Genomic DNA, 22042 nt, shown 5'->3' with positions numbered 1-22042 from the left:
TGCTTACTGCAATGTCCACTGCGAACTGTAAATTCAATTGTATTTAAGCTGTCACCATAGAGTTCAAACTACAGAGAGATTTATTCTGGCTGTAGCCTAAGATCCTTCTCACTCGTTCCCAGTTTTAAATTTTATATTCAGACTTCACTTTTTGGGTAAATATACTGGGCAGGAAGCTTTGGAATCCTACAGCATGTATAGTGGCCTATACATCAAAGTATGGACTTTTAGGAAAGAGAAATTTTCAGTTTTAGACATTCACTCCCAGCTTAAAGTCACTAACTTCACATTTTCAAACGTGACTACTTGAAGTTCTATATAGCTACATCTGTGTTAGACAGGACCCTGTTCTAATGCAGAACCAGTAACTTCTAATGTCAGTGAGACTGGAGTCCAGCTGCTTAAAAAAATCAGAATACTGCATGTGCATTGAAGTACTTAACGTGGAAAATGCCAGGTATGCATTCCTACTGGTGAAACACAGAACAAGGAACATGATGTTTTGTCAGAGCCATCCTACACTTCATCAGTTTTCCTCTGTGAACTTCCAGCTTATGTCACAATCCTGCAATTCCATAGAGCTATTCACCAGCTATTCACCTAAACTAGGTAATATAGGCTGTTAAAAAGGGGACCATCAAGACTGGGAAAGATAACAGTTACAGGTTGTTTGTATTTCTATTGATACTTCAGAAAATGAAGTGGTTTGTTAAAATAATTTACTGCAGAGTTCATGCTGTGAAAAGTTTAGAATGCTCTGCTTGTACAGTGGAGGCTGATGTTTATCTGCCTTCATTTTAAGCTGTATAGGAGCATGTATAGGAGCAGGTATTATTTCTGATCCTCAAAGCTACCTGTACTTTTGCACTCTAATGACCTGGGAAACAGTTGCTGATGGCAGTTTTAAAACAAGTACAAGCACTGAACTGAACTACAAGTTCCCTTCTGAACCTGTATGGAACTTGCGAACTCTTAATCTCACCAAATGACTTGCATGTGGTAGGCTAAATGATCGACCCATCCAAGCACACATCAAAAGTACAGAGAAAAAAAGCACAAAGATGGTCATGGTTGTAAGTGCATTTTGATGCACTTGTCTTATTTACCTTCAGCACAATGAACAAATTCAATGCCTGCTTGAGTAAAGGAAACATAGAGGATTTCACTGAACTCCCCAAACTTTTCGGAGGTACGTTGTCTTGATCGGACTCGGATCTCATAATCTCGGCTCATCTTCAGAGAATACAGTGGAACCATTGTGGAGAGCCTGGGTTCTAACTGCAAAGACAGAAAGGCTGTGATATATTTGGGTGAGTTACCTGCAATTTTACGCTGCTTCTTGATTTCAGCAATTGACATTTAAAGGTATTTTTTGTACTTGGAACATTAGGGATACAATGAGAAGAGTTCAGAGAGAAGTCACACCATTTACTTCAGGCTTAGCTACCCTGGACTTTCAGGGGTTGAAAAGCTAAGAATGAAATATCTCCAAATACACAGTGAAGAAAGGCAGTTGTGGTATCTCCACTGTTTTTACCAAGCTTTAGAATCTTCTTACTGTTAGGACACAACATTACTGACTTCACAATGCCAAAAAACTTGCTAAAATAACATGGGAGCCTTAAAAGAACTGTGATTCCTACTGAAGAATTTATTTTAAGAAGAGAAATGATTTATAGGCTTAAAAAACCAGATTTATGGCATCTAACAAAATCTAATTATTTTGCAAAGGTTGCACAGCTCTCAAAATCTTCAAGGCTATATAAAATGTGATAATGCAAAAATAGTCCGGTAGAGCTGGTGTCACATTGTAGGTCTTGAGATATTTATATCAAAGGCAACACTCTTGCTGCTGCGTATCAAACTTTGTAGGCAATTATACTGGAGGTCTTAAGGTCTTAACACACAAAATCACTCCTTATTCTTCCTCCCCATCAAAGAATATGTATTTTAGCATAGAACAGACAGGAGCATAGAAAGTGTAGAAAATATAGAAAAGTAAGGAAAATGTACACCAATTAGAAACCCACATGGCAGACATTATATTCTGCATTTACTTCAGAAGGTTGATACTGATAAGAACTCCATGGGCTTAAGAATTAAAATACCTGAAAAACAACAGCCACCGGGAACTTCAAAGAAACATCACCACTACCTTCCAATAATCACTAGTGCTGAACAATCTATACTCAAAGCACTTTCAGTTGTTAGACATGACCTGTGGAGTACTCGTCATCCTTGATGCTTCGAGGTACAAGTGTTCCAAATGGTGACCAGTCAGATCTTACACGAGGCACTGATCACAGACAGACTGCTCTTTTTTCTGCTAATAATGGAAGCCAACCCAGCTGGAAAGTGTTGAGAAGGGAATATGACAGGCACTACTCTGCTTTACTTTGTGTGAAGAAGCCACAAAATATAGCACACTCAAGTTTTACTGTAGATAACTTATTTTTTTCTGGAACCCTTAATGGAGATTCTTAGGAGAGGGGAGCTGGCCACACTAAACTTTATGTACCCCAGATAACAGCAGCACTTGGAAAAGGCAGCATGCAAGTCAGAACAGAGAGCTGAAGAACATGAAGTAGAATTACTGTAGCTGTGTAACAGAAGTGACCTGAAATTGCAAGAAAGTTGAATGAAAAATTGAATGACTTATGTGAAAAATCAAACAGGTTAAATCTGAAACCTACGCAAAAATCACGAGACTCAGCAAAGAGAATTTAATAGAATTTAAGCACAGAGAATTCCTTTCTATGTTACTTTTTTGGATCAGAGTTATCCATCATTGAGATGTATCCATGCACTCTGAGATTGTCTTCTGTGTATAAAACTAGTAATGTAATCGAAGCATAACTGGACATCCCTTTCTTTGCTGCTTCAACGCTCATTTTAGAACATATTTATAGCAAAGAATGCACAGGGAGAAACTGCTGCTCCACTGCTGCCATTGGGAAGTTTGCTATTCAGATCAAGATTATGTTCAGAAATTTGGCTTTTGTATTGTAATTGATAGGGGCTGAATGCCACGTTTGTGGTTTTAAAAGGAAAGGTGCAGTAACACACAACACATACATCTCCAGTACAACACAAGCACTATTTTTCTTGAGGCAAATGCAGTATTCAGCAGTATCTGTTTTCTGCAAGAAGAAACACTGAACTTCAAACTTTGCTGTCCTGGGGAGAATCACTCCCAAGGCATCCTGGAATTATTGATGGTACTGGAACAAGAACAAAGGTTTAGAAGGGGATTTATATGGTTGATACCTTAAGGATTACAAAAAAAAAAATAACAACAACTGCCTTTTTAAAGAGGTATCTGTATTGCCACCTGCTTTTGTAAATCAAAAGAAGTCGGCAGATTTTCATGTTAAGGATTTATGGCAAAAAGTTAATCCCAGTCATTTAAAATATAGAGATAATGCAGAAAATACAGCTTAGACAAATACAGAAATAAACTTGGGTAAGTATAAGGAAAAGGTTACAGACAATATAGGGCCTGTTGGTCTTTACTCTCACCAATAAGGGGAGGAAAAACATAGTACTGAAAAGGACCAGGAGTCCAAGGTCTGTCTCAGCTACATTTCAGCTGGTAAACCTGCCTTCTGTTTAAGATTTGTCTGATTAAGACAAACTGCCAGCAGTATTACCTGCTTTCCTTCTGTCATTTAACTCAGATCATTCTCGTAAGAAAAGAAAGGAAGAGTTGTGCTCTGAGAAGACATTACATTGGTCACGTATTCAGAAAAAAAAGCCTCCACATATGCAAATGTTCTACAACATCCTGGCAGTAAGCCTACATATACACTGCTGTCTTGTGCGACATTTGTATGTTTTACCAGTGTCTTGATTTTATTAGATTACTGATCCAATCTTAAATCGTAATTCAATCTTTTAAAAAACATTAAAACAATGTTTACAAATATTAGAACACTAAGGAATCTGGACAGGCCTGGTGACATTTTCCAAACATAAGATTCCTGCTCCATGTACTAAAAACACTGTGCACTTTTCCAAATCCCTGAGGCTTAGGAAAACCAACAGAGAAATATTTTATCCTTGAAAACCTTTATATAACTGATTACTGGTATGCTTTGTAATGTAACACTGGGATTTCAGGGTCTCATTATCATCCTTGTATGCCAGCTATCTTGATATATAAAGTTAAAATGTATGCCAGAAAATTTCAGAAGAATATGTGCGCACTGTTTAAGATTTAAGCTGTCATCTAAATAGCATTTACAACACGGTAGCTTTTCAAAATGGGACAAATATGGTAGGGACAGGACAAGCCTGCACTGGACTATGACTACTGCATAATAAATATTTCCTTCGTACCTCCTTCCATTTTGTCTCATTAACTTCTTTGTACTGCAGTTCATACTCCAGAGTAATCCATCCTTTCTGAACATCTGCTGTTGGTGGTGGATCCCATCGTACTTGAATATCCCCATGGATCCCAGTTTGACTAGTATTTAGCAGAGTCCAGTTAAGGTGCACAGGGGGATCAGGTAGTACTGTTTAAACAGAGTATTTGGAATAAAACAACCAGTTTTCAAATCAAAATGACCATTCTTCCTATACACAGCTACATTATTTCAATACTAAAAAAAAGCATATTAACCATGCATTTGCTGATTAAAATATACACCTATGAGTCAGTGACAAAATCACTGAAAGGTACCTGGGCACCAGCAGTAGACATGCTCTGCGTAAATCTCCCCTGAATACTTAATAAAGAAAACTAAGAATGCATTACCTATTTAATTATGACTTTCAAGAGTGGCTTATAAAACACGGAGACACAAACAACTCTCCATCTGAATTTATATAGAGTTCTCTTGACAGATAAAAACAGTAATTAAAGTCACACAGAATACAAATATTTGGTAACAGTCTTAGAAATAATGTAGAAATACACTGAAAATCAGTACATGAAAAGTGATTTTGGTGTTGCTCAGCTGAACAAAAGGGCACAGTGGGCACACTCTAGTCACTTGTAGGAATGCAACCTTAACTACATGTGCATACACCATTGATATGGACCAGCAAAAACGTCTGGAAATCCCAGTTGCAATTCGTATTGCACTAACTATAAAATCTAGCCTAGAAACGCTAAACACCCTGACTCTGCAGATGTTTCGATTCAGGAATAAAAGTCAGTTTGGCTCAGGAACAAAAATGTGTTGGGTTCCAGAATCTTACAGAATCAAGACATTAACACCGCCCTTGATCAGGGTGCCCCAGGACATACAGCATTCCCTAGAAAGGACTCAGACTGGCAGCAAAGGTAAACGCTGATACGCACATTTGAGAGCACTGGTATCCATAAAGTAAAGCTTGCTTTCACCCTTTTAGCTTGCTCTCAACAGTGGCACTATTATCTAGATGCAGATCACATTACATATTTTACAAATTCAAATTGCCTCCTTTATATCGTATTTTCTAGAAACTGTTCTCAGGGGAGAATTCAAATACTGTATGAAAGCTCACAGAATCACACCTATTGCACTAAGAAACAATAGAGATAAAATGCATAATGGAAGGGTACCTATTTCATCAACACTGAAACATTTTTCATCAAATACTTCATCTTTATTGGCAAGCTTAACACAATACGGTATCCAAATCGAGGTGTAGGATGTGTTGAAGTAACAGCTATTTTCTCCTGCCGTGATATAATCAGGACATTCTTTCCAGTCTTCATCATTCCTAGAATGACAACAAAAACATGAGATACAGGAGAGAGAGATTTATGGATTTTACAAAGTACAAATTATAGATGTTAGAAGACATGCTGCTGATAAGTCATATCTTCTATGGGAGTGAGAAATACGTGTCAGTATTTCCTGTGATTTACAGTGGAGTCAAACTGCTATTCAAACAACCTACATAAACATCTCATGTACTGCTAGTGCCACTTCTATGTGTTGGATAGCATTTCTGAAAAAACACTCAGCCTGTGTCAATTTAACATGTATTTAAGCAACTGTTCTTCAGGCAAAATTAATTGTGATAAGGCACCTATCTATATGACGAGATCCAAAACCTGAAAGCCAGACTGTAAGGCAGATCAGCACTGCACCACTTGCAAAACTATGAGCAGTGGACTTCTGCTGGTGACCAGGATGGGAATGTAGGCGCTGGGACACTTGCTACTCATGTGGGAAAGTGCCTGAGGGCAAATGCTGGCACAAAACAACCCATATCAGCAAGATGGGAAAGAAAAGAGAAGAAATACAGTGCTGTGAGTGAGGAAAAGCTATCTTACTTGGGATTAAGAACTTCTAAAACACTGGAAGTATTAGCAATAAAACCACATTTTTTTCCACCCTTGTTCTGTTCAAACATTTATAAGTGCTCTTTGTATATAAAGCAACTGTAGTAGAAAATGTCACGTTCATATTTTTCATTCAATCTCTTAAAAAAGAGAAGCTAGCAGATATGAAGAGCGATGTGAATTCTCAGACTAAGAGCTGTTGTGGATTTTGTAGTGTCATTCTCATAGGACCAAGCTGAAATGATCTAAAGGGTTCAAACTACAGAAATCCTTCAGTTAAAGCAAAATGGGAACTATTTTACTAGAAATATTCTACAAGAAAAGTGACAGATTTTTATGCTTTATTTCTGAAGTCACTTCAGGAAAAAAAGCCTCTCAGGGTGAACAGATGCCATCCCTGTTCTTTCTCTCAACACAACCTCTCAGCCCAAATATAGACTGAATAAGGAGCTTTTCAGATATTACAGTCTTCGTTTACTAACAATATGATGCAAATGCTCTTCCTTACTAAGAGTCATTCATACTGTACAGGAGGAGAATGAGGCTTAAGCAATTATTCCAGTTGCATCCTTCAATGATGGAGTGGGTCCTTATGAAGTAAAAAGGACAGATGCTACATAAATGAAAGGGAATGATTTGCACTGCTAGGCAGGAGCCTTGTGCTTAGCTGATGAGACCAGACACTTCCCTAAAGGAAATGCTGTATCTCTGCCAAAGCCAGGACTTGATAAAGGTCAGATACTTCAGATGCTATGGCTCATGTTAAAAAAGAGACTGGGTTACTTGATATAGTTCAGTCCTGAGCCTTAAATATTGCTTGCACATTGAAACAGAAATACTTTATGGTCTTTCGGTTCACACCTTTTATTGTAGCATACTGACATTTAAGCCAAAAATGAAACGTGATCTTTTCAACATATGTGGAACTGAGTTTTTGTATCATCTATGTGCATGCCACTGACCTTGTCAGCTCAACATTCACACTTCAAAAGTGTTTTTGATTTGGATCCCTGTATTTCTAGGAGGTGGTAGAAAGGCAAGGAATTTAACAAGCCCTGCCACTAAGCTTGTTTCCTGGGCAAATGTATCACCATCTGTAGGAAGTTTCTGTAAATCAGAAAGGCTGAACACCAGTACATCAGATGGAAGAGAAACTCACATCCTTCTCCTATTCCTGTGAGTAAGGGGGCATTTCCCAATTAGCCGTTACTGGTAACGAGCACGTCCTCTCTTTGGCTAATCATTTTAACAAGCAGAAATATACAAAAACTTCAGTGGAATTTGAATCTGAATTACACAGAACTAAGTGAAACACAATCCCTGGCCTCAGAGCATGGTTTTTACCCAGACCTGCACATTCAGACTTCAGTATAGCAGCTGACCAATGAAGGTTTTAAACAACTTCAGTAAAAACTGAAAAGGGCTTGTATACAATATTCTGTGCACAGAGATAATGAATATCACAGCTACATGTTAAATGGTCAAGGAGCAAACTGAGGTTCCCTATTAGAAATTCTTTTCCCAACCCATACAGAGTTCAGTTTCACACTCTTGAGCCAATCCTGACATGGCATTAAGTAAGAATGTTTTCTTACTTAATTACCATGTGAAGTTCATGGTTGCAAAAAGCTTGATAATTAACAAATAAATTCGAAAATATGCACTTAAAACACAGCTTTGTGCCCATCAATACATTGTTGCTTGTATTATAGTGAAAAAATTAACAATTAGTTAACAGGTATATATGAGGGGTGCTCCAAAAGTAATGCCTCATTATGTTGGCCCATGACACCAGAGGCAGATGGTGGTGGTTGAACCCTCCCACCAGTATCCCATTATATTTTGTTGTTGTGTGACAGATGACAGCAGAGGGGCAATCTGACAGAATGGCATCCAACACGGAATGCTTATGAAGCAAAGGTGTGTCACTGAATTCCTCCACTGGGAAAAAAAGGGCATCCACTAACATTCACTGAATGTTTATGTAGACCAAACAGTGGATGTGAGCACAGCAAGGGGGTGGGTGGTGAGTTTCAGAAGTGGCAACAGCCACAGTAGTTTTCCTACGCTGGTGCAGATTTTTATGAGCGCAGCACACACGTTCTTGTTCACTGCTAGCAAACCTGCAGAGCTAAAAGTGGTGACTGTGTTGAAAAGGACTGCTGTATAGCTGCAAATCTGCTTTATCAAACAGCATTACTGAGCTCTTTGTAGGTGCTGTAGTTTCCAGGGAAATAAATAGGAGGCATTACTTTTGGAGCAACCTACATATAAGTAGGTTAGGATAAGATTAAATTCTCATTCTTTTCCTCCTTCCACTGTTACCTGTTCATACCTTTTCATATACAACAGTTGTATTGTTCCTGAAGTAGTGAGGTTTCCATCAGTCCAATAACACGAAAATGTCTCCAGCTCAGGTGATCTGCACTTGCTGATTTGTGGCCACTGCAGAAGATCTGTCAAGAAAAACGGCAGGATACAGAATCAGATTAATCACAGGAAACCTTAACCTGGACCAATACGCTGTTCAAATGAAGCATAGTACCTTTTATACAAAATTAACTTTCTTCTACTTGCTTATGAGCAACGAGGCAAGAATTACAGTCCTCTTACATGCATATATCTAGCCCTGTTTTAAGGGAAGTGTGGTGCTGCAGGGCTCAGCGCTAGACTAACCAAAGCTCTATATTTACTGAGCTGAGCAGGTTAGCCGTGTGACAGGGCCTGTATTGCTAATATTGCAGTTGCTACCTTAAACTGAGTTTGGGTTTGTGAATATTTCATTGTGTGGTTATAGCCTTACTCTGACAGCCATGAGGACAGCTCACAACCATGTGCCTGTTCTGCCACATGCTGCTTCAACATTCATAATTTCCATTATTTTTCACAACTGAAATGATGTAGATCCACGGAACGACTGGTACGGTTACTCAGCCTTGTCAGTTGTGTGAGAAAAATGAAAACAAAAGCTGTGGGTACGATTAATTGCTTTCAAAGTAAGCATGTAACTTCTTCCTAATTTTTAAGGGTCACATCGAGAAGTCTTTCCAAAATGCCACCATTTCCTACTTGTCCTAGGAAGCTTTCCAGAAGGGAATCAAAGCACGTGGAAGTGCTTGCCTATCTATCTTCACTATCTCTGAAATACAGTCATCTCTGTAAGAAAAATTCTCCATTGTGCACCCAAAATTTGGATATCAGTCAGGTGTTTATGGCTGCTGAAATGACCCCTGGCCATGAAAAACACAGCTCCACTCGATTCTGCCTGCAAAGCCTTTCACAAATATTTCTGCAGCATTGCAAATGAAAATATTCAGTACAACTTATTTACATTCAAATCTGGAAGAAATATTAAGGTAAATGCTTCAGATGTTTCTTCCTATGCATGGGGGTTTTGTGACCCTCCTCACGTGCTGACTACTTTATTTACAGTCCAGACAGAAACACTTACAGAATACCAAAGTAATTTGTATTTCTTTGGCTTATTGGCTCAAGTTGTGTTTACATTCTGCAATGACAAGTGTCCACACAGGCAGTAACTAATACACGGACATTAGACATTTCTGTTTTGCTCGCTATGCAGTATTGCCTCATGTTACACTTTGGACATTGAACACAGACTGAACACCTTTGTGCAAATAAGAGGTTTCATAAGATTTGTGGCCTGTGCCCCCACCAAATATTTTATGTTCTTTCTACCAGCCTAAAATAATTGCTTTTTTTAAATGAAAAAAATTTAAACAGCACATTCCATTTCACTGAACTTCAAAGAAATTTCATTTCTAAATTGAAACACATTTTCAAATGAAATGTTGCAGCAAGAGGAAAAAAAAGTCAAACTGTTCTTTTTCAGAGAACGCTGAAATGAAACGTTTTGGCTGCAGCACGTGGTTTTGATTGCTACGGGATTTGGTATTTGATGGCTTCTGCCTAAATCTCAAAACGCTTCTGGCTGGCCTTGACCTGAATTTACAGAAAACTTTGCATCATTCACCTGGCAGAAATCATCATTAACACTGACTGTGACACTGCAAACTATCATAACACAGATTGAAAACAAAATAGAATTAAAGATTCCAGTGTGGTGCTATGCTTTTATTTTTCTGCATATCACAATTTCACCATTCAAGCTCAAACTTTCTATTAATTGAATGAAAACTCATTTAATTGTTTAAAAACAAAGCAAAGAAAAATAAAATGTTGTGCCTGTATTTCAGAGACATGAGTGAAACTGCCTCACGTGATCACAGGGTACCTACAGTCAGCAAGACTCAGGTCTCTCCCTTCTTCTATAAACAAGTGTGGTAAGGAAGTACATGCTATAGTTCTTCCTGTTTCTATCTTCAGCTATGTGAATCAAGCACAAAAATAGCTCGTTTCACCGAAACAGGTGTAAGAATATAAGAAAATGACATACTGGAAAACCCTCCTAAATTAGAATATGTCTGTTGGTACCTGTGCTGTATTTATGGTATGGGACGCACCATATTTAAAACTCACACAGACCATGTCCTCATCTCCAGGGGCAGAAGTCACACAGTCACTTCTTAACATGACCAAAGGAACTGAATGGAATAAAACTTCACCAACTTTATATGGAAACTAAATTAAGGACTATGAGACACACCAACTGTTATAGAAAACCTGATAAAAATGCAGCCAGAAGTGCAACCAGTTACAATGGAGAGGATCAAACGCACAGAATGCTGATTAAGACGTGTTCTACACTCCAGCTTGAGAGGAATGCATTCCTTCTCTGCTCCCTTGTGCCAGGACTCACTATTTCATCAAGCAGGTGTTCCTTTAACATGAACAAGAATTTCTCTAGGTGGAACAGATTCATTTAGGATTTATGTACTCTCAATTTACAGATTTGTAACTCATATTTTTACTTTCTCAATGACCAGCTCAATTTCTAACAAGAATTGTTATCTGATCAGTTGTTTCCAGATTCTGTGTCCAGCTTCCAGCTTCCAAAACCACAGGCTTTTGTGCCTGACTGGAGGAAACCTTGTCATGCTGACTTGTATAATGCCTGGCACTCTTGGGGTGCATCTTCTCAACTGCTTGTTTGCTACAGGAGGCAATTATCAACATTGTACAGGACCCTGCGTGAGCTTCTTCGCCTGGACAAACCGTAGCAGACTCTGATAAATGAATACAATAGCTCAGCTGAATGCATTTAGGCGTAACGGTAATAAATGAACAAAACCACTCATCTCATCCCAGATAATGGCTTGGCTAAGTATGCAGATTCAGCAGCGTGAAACATGGAGAAAACCTAGCAAATCTGTGGTTTCCACCATGCTTGTTCTAGTAGAGCAGATCTAGTCCTGCCCAGCCAAAACGCTCAACTGCGCTGCAAATGAGTGGGATCTCCTTGTGTTCTGCTTTCCTTCTGCTATGGCTGCAGATTAGCCATGGTGTAAACTCTGGCTCAGCCAGAAGCAGCTCTGCCAGAACAGTAGCTGTGGTGTGGTGTGCAGAAAATCAGGAATGCAGACGTGCCATCTCTTCTGCTTACATTTGTTTGAGGTCACAGTTTTCCATTTAGTGTAGTTTCAATGCTACATATACTTTAATGATTTAAAAGGGAATGTAATACTTTAACAGCTTACTTAAAGTTACATATGGATGGGATTCAAAACAAAAGACATCTTAAAGAAGGTCTAGAGCTTTCAGAGGGCTAAATCCTTTGGAAATTAAGTGTTCTCCTGTGTTGTTGTTTTCTTTTTGTTTGCTCATTTAAAAGTCTCCTTAATAAAATTTAATTGTAAAGGCAGCTGGCCTTGAGCACGGAACAGCGGTCACTGGTGCCATTAGGAATTCAGTTTATAACTGGGGTAAAGCTGAGCAGGTCACCCTCACCTCAGGGACAGCCCTACTGCCACCAGAGCTCCAGGGCGCTGGCAGAGCATTGTGAGACATGTAGAAACACACCTCACTAGTACGCAGTCAGGTAGGGGAAATACTCATGAGGATGTAACTGATAGAAAAAATCAAGCTAAATAAGCAGTAAATGAAAAAGGAAGATGTACTTTGGGGGATTAAGACAAAGTATTCATAGTGGTAATTTTGAAAGGTTTGTGTGGAATTATCAAGTGTCAGAACTTAGAGAAAACTTAAACTTCCAGAAAATAATGTGCTCCAATGTGCAAATTGGTGACAGAACAAACTGCGTACAACAGTATACCTCATATTATGACACTGAGTCACCGCTAAAGCATAACAAAAAAGACTGAGATGCAAACAGGGAAATTAAGTACATTTAAAATTGAGAACAATTATGAAGACCTGGAGTGTTATTTACTGTAGCTCAGACTTGTACACTGAAAATTAGTGCTCTATCAATTAGGTTCTGCTTTTGAATCCACCAACTTTAACTACTGTCGGGCAATTTACTTTAATGAGGGCAGGGTGATTTCTCCAGTACCAGGAAATTCTGATTCTTTCAATTTGCACAGTGAAATGAACAACATTTGCTGTCTGTGGTTGATATTTTAAATAGGTACAGTCTAGTACCAATAATTTAATATACATCACATATGAGGAAGGTAGGATGCAGCCAGCAGACAAGAGGGTCAGTTCCTACTCAGGTTGCTTGCCAGCCTGACTCTGCCCCTTGCTCTAGGTACTGTCTAGGTACCTGTCTGCAAAGGGCCAGAAGCAAAGTTCTGGAACAATGCTGTGGAGAAAGGAAGGCAACCTCTTTTCTGTCAGTATCAAGTGAGATCATATTGCACGAAGTACCTAGCAGGAAGAAAGATAAGTTTAACAGCTGTAAGAGGGACATAATACTTCAGTGAAAGGTAAAGGGAAATAATGCACAAGAGAGTACTCTGCTCATGAAGTCTAACTATTGCAATAGTTCCTGAAAAATACAGATGTTCTGCTGAGGAACATGGAGCACTGAAGGCTGATTTGGTGACCAGTTCTGAGCAATAATACACAGGCATTCCTGCTAACAGATGGGAGGCACGCACAGGGCTCCGGAAAATGCCAGGGGGAACTTTTAGCAAGTTTGCAGCAGAGACAAACAAATTTAAAGATCAACTTTGGAGCCTGAAAGCACTGAATGAAGAGGCAATGGTCAGCTATTACCTTTCAGGAGCAAACTCCATCCCTTTTGTCAAGAGACACAGATATAGTTAAAAGAACGGATGCCTCACAGAAGCAGAGATTTTCTTTAGCATCACAGTGCAGGGACAGTGATGCTTTCCCACGCTCTCTCTGCTACTGAACGTCCACAGAACAGGAGCTGACGTGGATCACAGATGTGGTGTCCATACTGTGCTCCTCTGGTGCACAAGAAAATCAAGTAAATAAAGCTGAGAACTGTGGGAAAAACAATCCTGCAGCATTACTCAGTACTGCTGCCCATGAGACAGCCTGTACAGGGATGAGCAAGGATGTGGATACGTGCCACATTTCATGTGTTTTGGTGTGTACTTTCCAAATCATGCCCTCCTATGCACAGTGGTGGAATCATGTGGTTTCTGCTACAGGCAAGCCAAATCAGCCTCCCTGCCCACGCAATGTTGACAGGGAGGCAGAGACAGAGTACACAGTACTTGTAAAGGAAAGGCTATTAACACAACAAAACCCATATCCAGTGAGCTCATAGTTGTAACTCAAAATTACCTTTTTCAAGAAAGTACCCATAAGAATAATAACTAACAGTGTTCTTATCTGTTCTTGCTGTTGCTGGAGGTGTTCAGAATTGCATAACGTTATGTGGTAAGGCATATGAGGAATGTTGTGTTCTCCCTGATGCACCAACAAATGGTATGAGAAGTAAACAAATACTGTGAGAGGTTTTCTTTTCCCTTCTGAGAGCAAGCAGATTCTATTGCTGACAGATACCTCCAGCTTCCTTTCTTCTCCTGCTCCTGCACCAGCTGACAACTTCCAGGTACAAAGGGTGCTCAGAACCAGGAATGTTTTCCATAAGGACCAGCTGAAGAATGATCTGGCATTCACAAACTGCGCTCCAGGCTAACAATCGTCTTCTCAGACTAAGGAAAATATTCCCCAGATCTGCAGAGAAAAGCTACCAGGCTGAGAATCCACATCAAGAACTGCAACTCTGCAACCACCTCCACATAGAAGTCACACAACAACACATCATGAGGGTCCCGGCTAAATTTGACGATTTAATTTCCTTTTTAAAATATCAGCTCACTTCCTATGAAGAAGATGGGAGCGCTCAGGTGGATGCCGATGACCGGTCTGACCCGGGGCAGCCCACTGCAGCCCGGCACATGCGATGCCCGCATCACTGCGAGAGGTGGCAGCAAGCGGCTGCAGGAGGAGCGAGCAACGCTGGTGCCAATGGAGAGACCGCAAGACGGGAGTGCGATCACTGAGCACACAGCACAGCTCACATCTGCAACTGAGTGGGTCGTGAAGGAAAAACGGGGGATGCAGGAGAAAGAAGGACAAAGAAAGACGAGGAAGATCGTCTTTTGAAGATGCATTTGGAAAGAGAAACTGAAGAAGAAGAAATAATATGGACAAACTGTAGAGGAAATGTGCCAGGTGACACAAAAATGTGCTCACTGACAGTCTAAGCAGCAAAGATGACAGAGTCTCTTAGCATCTGTCTGCCCTGATACTATGGAGAATAATGTATATTGGTGACCGCTCAGAAGAGACACAAAGGTAAGCACACAGTTATAAGGACAGTGTGGACTGCAAGGCTGAGGAAACATGAAAGGAATGACACAGCACACCACAGTCAGAGAACATCTGCAGAATAAGGACAACTTGGCAGAATCACGGAGGTTTTCCTCACAAAGTAAGGAGGTTTCAATCATTAGGCTCACTACAATGAGAGCTTCATAAAAACAGGGACACAAGCTGTCCAGGTTTCACAAGACACATAGCTGTGTATTACCAATTATCAATGACACCATGTCCTAAACCCTGCGTTTCATCACTGAAGCAGTACCTGGTATGCACAAATTCATCCCGGTGTCTCTCGCCATTTATTCTCTTCCCACACCTTTCCACCATTTAACAAATGTGAATGAAGTAACTCAGGAACATACCGGCCCTCAGCCCATCCCTGTTCTTAACATTTGCTCCCTGCAATTCACACCGCCTTCCGGAGACCAGAATCAAGTTGTAAATTCCTAAACTTGCCACTGTTGAGCTCCCAAGCTATTTCTGGCTTCTGCAGCTTTTAGCCATTGCAAAATACTGACTAATTTATGTGGAATAGCACTTGCATACACTAGACAGAAAAATGCTTCATTGTATGCTGCAGAGATTCTCATGGGGTGCAAATCAACAATCCTCATTTCATTGAATTTGAAGTGGCAGAATTTGGTAAGGTTTTTAGTTTAGTGAAGAAAAGGAAGGAAAAATGCTGTTTGTATCCACAGGACATCAGGCTGAATGCCTCTGAATAAAACTTCCCGAACTCTTGTTCTTCAGTTAGAGGGAAGTTCCCTGTTACAGTCCACATATATTAATATAAAACCTAAGGAGCCAAAAAGCTTCCAGAGGCTTTATTACTACGAAGATCATTTGTCACCTTCCGCATCTGGAGTGAAGCTCCGAGGGAGATCACTGAGTTGTCACACGGCAGCTCCTCTCAGAAGCCCTGCTACAAGGTCCAGCAAAGAAAGGAGGTCTCCAAGTAGCCTGAGGAGTTTCTTCTCACACTCTGGTCACTGACAACCAACAATTACTTGTTGCCTTGAACATCTGGAGACTGAAAGTCAGACTGATTTTTCACAACTTTTCATTACAGAAAACGCTCGATTTCACCTTTAATGACAATGGGAGGGACTGACAGGTTTTATGGTACGTTCTTTCTCTTTTTGCGCGTCTGGACCATAACATATTTTTCCTGGGCAACAAAGATGACTGAATCAATCCGTGTATTTCAGAACCTCCTGGCATGCAGTATTACTCCTGTGCTTTTTGGACGTTCTGTTTTATTACTGCAGCCAGGATGTTTACTTGTTCAGTAATTCAGAACTTTATTATTGCAATGAATCATGAACTATGAGTTACTAACTTCAAAGAAGATCCAGTGAAACTTTAAAAACAACCTAGAGAAGAATAAAAGTATTTTCTGCTCAATTTTGCTCAGAGTCAGAAAGAACCCAAGCCTTTGCAGTTCTGCAATTTTCTGGTACATGCGTCCTCTTCAGTAGATATCAGAAGGAAAATGACTGTGACAACAATTCTGTCCCTTGTTAAAGTGCAGTTCTTATAGAACAGTGTCCTTTTAAAGGTACTTATAAAACAACTAGTTCCATTCTTAATTAAGCCAACATATTATGTACATAATCCACGTAAATTAACAAAATAGTTTTCTTTAAAAATGCATAATAAGAGTATCAAGCAGTTCTCAATGCCATGACCAAATGTCAGATGGACTCTTGCATATGAAAGGAAATACATGTGACACACTGGAATTTATAAATAAAGAGTACTTTGACGTTCTTCCCCAGATGGGAAAGCTGCTGAGCTGGGTGCTTTTGAGCTGGTTAACTATTTAGCTTTGAAAATTCAGAGGGATGGAAACACTGGAGCAGTGAGAAACCACGCCAATGATGTTAGACTGATAGAATCATATTAACAGTGGGAAAAAAAAACAACTCACAAAGTATTAGAGATTCAACACTAAGATGAACAATGCACAAACAAGGAGCATGCATGACTCAGAAGGGAACTGTCCTTAACAGAATAGTACATTTTTTTCCTTCAGATTTTATTTCTGTGATACGGCCATGAGCCTAAAAGAGCCTTCTGATCATCTGCACAGTGTTGAGAGGTCTGAAGTAAGCCTCCAGATTCATCCTGGTTTTACTACTGCATTTAGTGATTCATGTGCAGAATGGATTTGGATAAAACAATCACATTCAAAAGCACAGTGGAGAGATTTATAGAGGAAACCTCATTTTTTTGTTGTTCTGACAGACTGCCAAAAATGATTATTTATGTATCCTCTGCTGAACTTCCCTCTAATACTCATTCCTCTGTGAGGACCCATCGCTGTCACTCTTATGCTTCAGAGCTCAGTTGGGTAAGAATCACAGAGAGTTGCTGGGGCCTTTTCCTCTCACTATTTGAACTACAGAATCCAGAGATATACCTGAGTTCATGGAATTAAAGGCTAGTGGATTTACAAGAGATGAAGACTGACCACTATTAAAGAACTGGCTGTTCTCACTTGGCTTGTTTCTCATGTTCTTTCAACATCTTTTCATACATTAGCCATGTCAAATAAATGCAGCACGAATTTAAGGGAAATTCTGATTGTTTCATTTGAAAACAGAGACATTTCCGGACTGGACAAAACATAGAGCTAACACTAAGATTAACTAAAGACTTTTACATTAATTAGCCACCATGACAGCAGATTCCTCTCCTGACAAAAATACTGTCCTTAAGGATGCTGTGCCAAGGAAGGGCTCATTCCCTTGAGTGACATTAATACATAAGCAACATGGTTTTCACGGTTTGTTTAGATTAATGAAAGATTAATAGGCATAAACGATGAGTCTTTAAAACAATTGAAGAAAACATAAATCAGTGAAAAAAAACACTCAAATGTATCACTTACAAAGGTATTCACTACTCTTCTAGTGGCTTTCCAACATGCACTTTAGGTCAGCAGGTTCTGGACATTTAGCACACAGTATGTTAAGTACTTTGGATGTTACCTCATTCAAACAATAGCATGTTATCCCTCAAAAATGACTGTGACATAGGTATTTCCCTGCTCTTTGTTAAAAGAAAACAAGGGATCAAGAGAGGTATGATACCTGAACTCCATGTAAACCTGAAAAGCAGGATGGAGGAATGTGTTGTCAGAGACAAAAATATTCCTCAGAAAATCCTTACAGCAAGAACTTGCTCTAATGTGTCAGACCTTGCACTGTCAATTCGGACACTCTACTTACACGCAGATTTCTAAGTGCATGTATTAGACACTGATATATGTCCTAGGTATCTCTGTAACAGACACCTTTCCTGCTTTGGAGGCCCCGTAACTGCAAAACTCAACTCCAACAGTGATTACTTGTCACCTGCCTGCTGCCCAGCTTTTCTCATTCTCTTCGTCTTTATTCCATTATGCTTCTGTTATTTTTAAGGTATTAAAAAAATGCAACACTTAAGCCAGCAACTGCTCTGTTGATTTTACTCCAGTGCTTTAGCAATGGAAAACTGAGCTTAAAAGAGATCACTTGCTTGCATTTAGGCAGATGAATGTATCTTGACTGTGGCCTTAGTAACTGTGATTCCATCTATATTCCTGCACAAAAGGAGAAAGAGTTTTCTACAGCTCTCAAGGATCATTTTACAATCACACCATTTTCCAAGCAACAACCACAAGGTGTAATCACACAAAAAACAGCCAAAACTACATTCACGACACACTAAACCACATGGCATTTTGTGATTCATTCACCTCCTCTACAGGTGAGCAGAAAAACCCCATGAGGGCAAGAGGTCTAGTGTTTACAAGTACTTTTAAAATAATAAATAAAAATAGTAATGAGAATAGAAATTAATGAGAGATCATCCCTGAGTCAAGCACTGATGCTAGTAAGAAGTTCTACCTCAGTACATCATTCCACTTCAGTGAAACACTCGTCCCTTACTGATCTTTTCTTCACTGCTGGTGAACCAGTCTTGGTTCTCGTAGGCAGGTAAAACTTTTCTTCTTTCTTTTTTAAAATATTTTCCTGTTTTTCTAAGGTGTAAAATTTTTGGAATCCACAGTAAGCTCATGTTCATCTTTATCACGCCATTTATGAAGGATCTTTGGATAACCTAAAATTACAGGTAAATACGATCAGGGCAACAAAAGAGACAGTCACAGCACACTACTAGTCCGACCATTTAATTTCTGCCTACTGATAGAACAGATACATTAACAGTGTCTTCAGACATATCCGGTGAATAAATGCTAATTTTCCCTTGAACACTAAGGTTATTAGGCAACCTAATCTCCTGAATGCTGTGATGTAGGCTTTCATCATCATATCAAATATGGACTTTCCCAAAGTAGATATTTTCACATCCTAATACCTGTAGAAAGCCACCAGATGTGAATTTTTCTGTTGCTCACAGAAGTCTGGAGCAGTTTGAGCGGTAATATAAAGAAAGACTTCATTAGATTCTGCTATTTGTTTTTTAGTTAGTTATTTTGTTGTTGTACAAAATATGCTGAGAATTCTCTTAAATTTGAAATGTTATAGCTAACATTTTCTTAGTCATGAGAGACAGACTGTACGATAAGACTAGAATTAGAAAATATTAGGGCATAAAACAAATGCCTGATTTAAAATAGATGATGCTTAGCATCCATATGTGAAAGAATATTCTAAGAAAACTAACTAGCTTTGACCAGTGCGAGAAGCGTAGTTAATCAAATCTGATGAATTAAAAGACAAATTACTTGTTTGATCAGATTTCAATGACAAACTATTGTTTGTAGAGAGATAAACTAATACTTATTACAATTACTCTAGCATATTTCCCAAAGTATACTACATTTCTTGATTACAGTTCTAATTGGGTTCAGAAAGTCTTCTTAATTATTCTCATTCTTTTGCAGTACAGACAGTTGCTTTTGTTACAGAAACAATGGTGACCTTGTGAAATGTCACCCTTTTACTTAGATCTAATTCTTGATTATACACTAAATCATGTTGTCTCATTTTATTTAAGCAAATACTAAATCCTGACGGCCCTTCAGCACCAGTGAGGACTTGGAAAAGTGACATGAATTATAGACGATGATCTGTGTTTCAACAGAATTTTTCAGACAGGGTTTCAAAATCTCTACACTAAAACCCACAGTGCTGAACCTTGCACCTAACCTTTACATAGGCCAATCTTTTCAGGCCATTAATATGCTAGGCTGTCCTACAAGCAGCCCAGAATAAATAGATGGAGATAAGGAAAACAACAACAACAACAATAAAAACAGAACAAAGAAAAAAAATGGTATCCGGAAAGAAAACAAAAACCCCCGAAGTCGTGAGCTACAAATTTGAATGACATTTGAAGTTGCTGCTTCTTTTTACATTCATGCTATAGAAAGAAACTGCTAAAAAGATCCTAAAATTGAATGTATGTTTTTTGATCCTTTGTATACCACAGAGCTTTATTTATGATGGGAGGTTGACAGACCTGACTGTAAATAGTAAACGGAGAATGGACAGCAGTGACTCAGTGGGGACAGAAGATGATTTGAGCTAAGCTAGGTAAACTAGGCAGATCTGCTGCATATGCTTGTAGATAAGGAATTGTTTGGATTGCTGCACTCAAAGTTAGAGAGCAATGTCCAGCTGGAGAATGGTGACAGGTGGTGCCCTTCAAGGGTCTGTATTGGGACCAATGCTGCTTAACATTTTTGTCAGTGACTTGGGCTGTGGGACTGAATGCACTCTCATCAAGTTTAAGGATGACACCAGGTTGAGTGATGTGGATAATGTGCTGGAAGGAAGGCATGCTACCCAGAGGGACTTGGACAAGCTTGGGAGGTAGGCACATGACAACCTTGTGAGATTTAACAAGGCAACACGCATGATGCTGCACCTGGGTCACAGAAATCCCAAAAGTATATCAGGCTGAGCAAAGAACGGATAGACAGAAGCCCAGTAGAGGATTTGGAGGCGTTGGCTGATAAAAAACTGAATATGAGCCAGCAGCATGCACTTACAGCCAACTGCATCAAAATGGGTGGTCACAGGGTAGTGGGATGTAGTTGTCCCCCTCTGTTCTGCCCTTGTGGGGCTCCACACCTGCAGCACTGTGTCTAGGTCTGGGACCCCATCACAAAAAAAAATGTGGGGATGCCAGAGGAGGTCCTGAGGAGGCTGCAAGGATGATCAAAGTGCTGGAGTAGCTCTCCTATGAAGAAAAGTTAAGGCTTGATCAGTCTGGAGAACAGAAGGCTTTACTGTCCAGGACAAGCAGGTTTGATTCGTATCTTCTGTATCTGATGCCTCCCCTTGTTGACATTTAATGATGGCTTGACTGGTGCCACCTGTTCTGGCACCAGGATGTGTGTTCCATGCCCAAAACAGGTTGAGGGGTCACTGTACCATCCATCAATTCTTCAGACAAGCACTACTGCCCCCTGCTCCACTGGTGATATGGAAATGGGAAACACCTTGCATAAACTTTTTGGGATGTTTTTTTTTTTAATTGTCTCATACCAAACAAAGAAGCAGAGCAAGACTGGGAGCTGTTTCCAAGGCAGTGAGGAATCACTGTTCAGTGCCAAGCTGATCTCAAGTGTTGGAGATTCAGAGCTGCTTCCAAGTCAGGACAGCAAGAGACAGTTTCACAGCTTACACCAGAGTCTGCACACAAAATAAACGGAACCAGAGATGCCATCTGCTCACAATACCTTACTTGGTGAAATGAGCACTTGACTGCTCATTTCAGAAGCCAAAAAGCTGTAGCAGAAGTTTGACCAAATAATTCTAAGTAAGAAGGTAAGATTTCAGCAATATATATCTGACTGTAAACTGGAAACCCTTGCTACTGGCACAAACATATGCATGCATTTATTCAGCTGAAATATGCTACATAAATCCTCTTGTATATACAGCCACATGTAACATTTTGTTTCAAATAAGGCAGAAAGTAAGATGTATGCAAACTGGCATTTGCCTTAAGAACCAGCCTAAGCTCGTGTACAAGCTGTGAATAACACACACAAACAAAAGATTAATCTGAAACAAATGCTGGTTCTTTCAGAAGATTCTCTCATTGTGATTCTGG

General features: G+C 39.6%; 1 protein-coding gene across 4 annotated transcripts in view; it reads right to left on the bottom strand.

Annotated features, from left to right (window-relative positions):
- GHR (growth hormone receptor) overlaps positions 1-22042 on the bottom strand; it is a 130656-nt gene that overhangs the window by 5332 nt on the left and 103282 nt on the right. For all 4 annotated transcript variants that reach the window (XM_015848673.2, XM_015848674.2, XM_032441512.1 and 1 more), the window contains exons 4-7: positions 8616-8736; positions 5552-5712; positions 4339-4517; positions 1107-1278 (exon numbers count right to left, since the gene is read on the bottom strand). In XM_015848673.2, the coding sequence (XP_015704159.1) occupies positions 1107-1278; positions 4339-4517; positions 5552-5712; positions 8616-8736 (633 nt within the window). The remainder of the gene's footprint in view (positions 1-1106; positions 1279-4338; positions 4518-5551; positions 5713-8615; positions 8737-22042) is intronic.

The sequence above is a fragment of the Coturnix japonica genome, chromosome Z (genome assembly GCF_001577835.2).
Source record: "Coturnix japonica isolate 7356 chromosome Z, Coturnix japonica 2.1, whole genome shotgun sequence".
NCBI classification, from domain to species: Eukaryota; Metazoa; Chordata; class Aves; order Galliformes; family Phasianidae; genus Coturnix; species Coturnix japonica.
The sequence above is the reverse complement of the archived record's forward strand: the minus strand, read 5'-3'. Positions and strand labels throughout refer to the sequence as shown.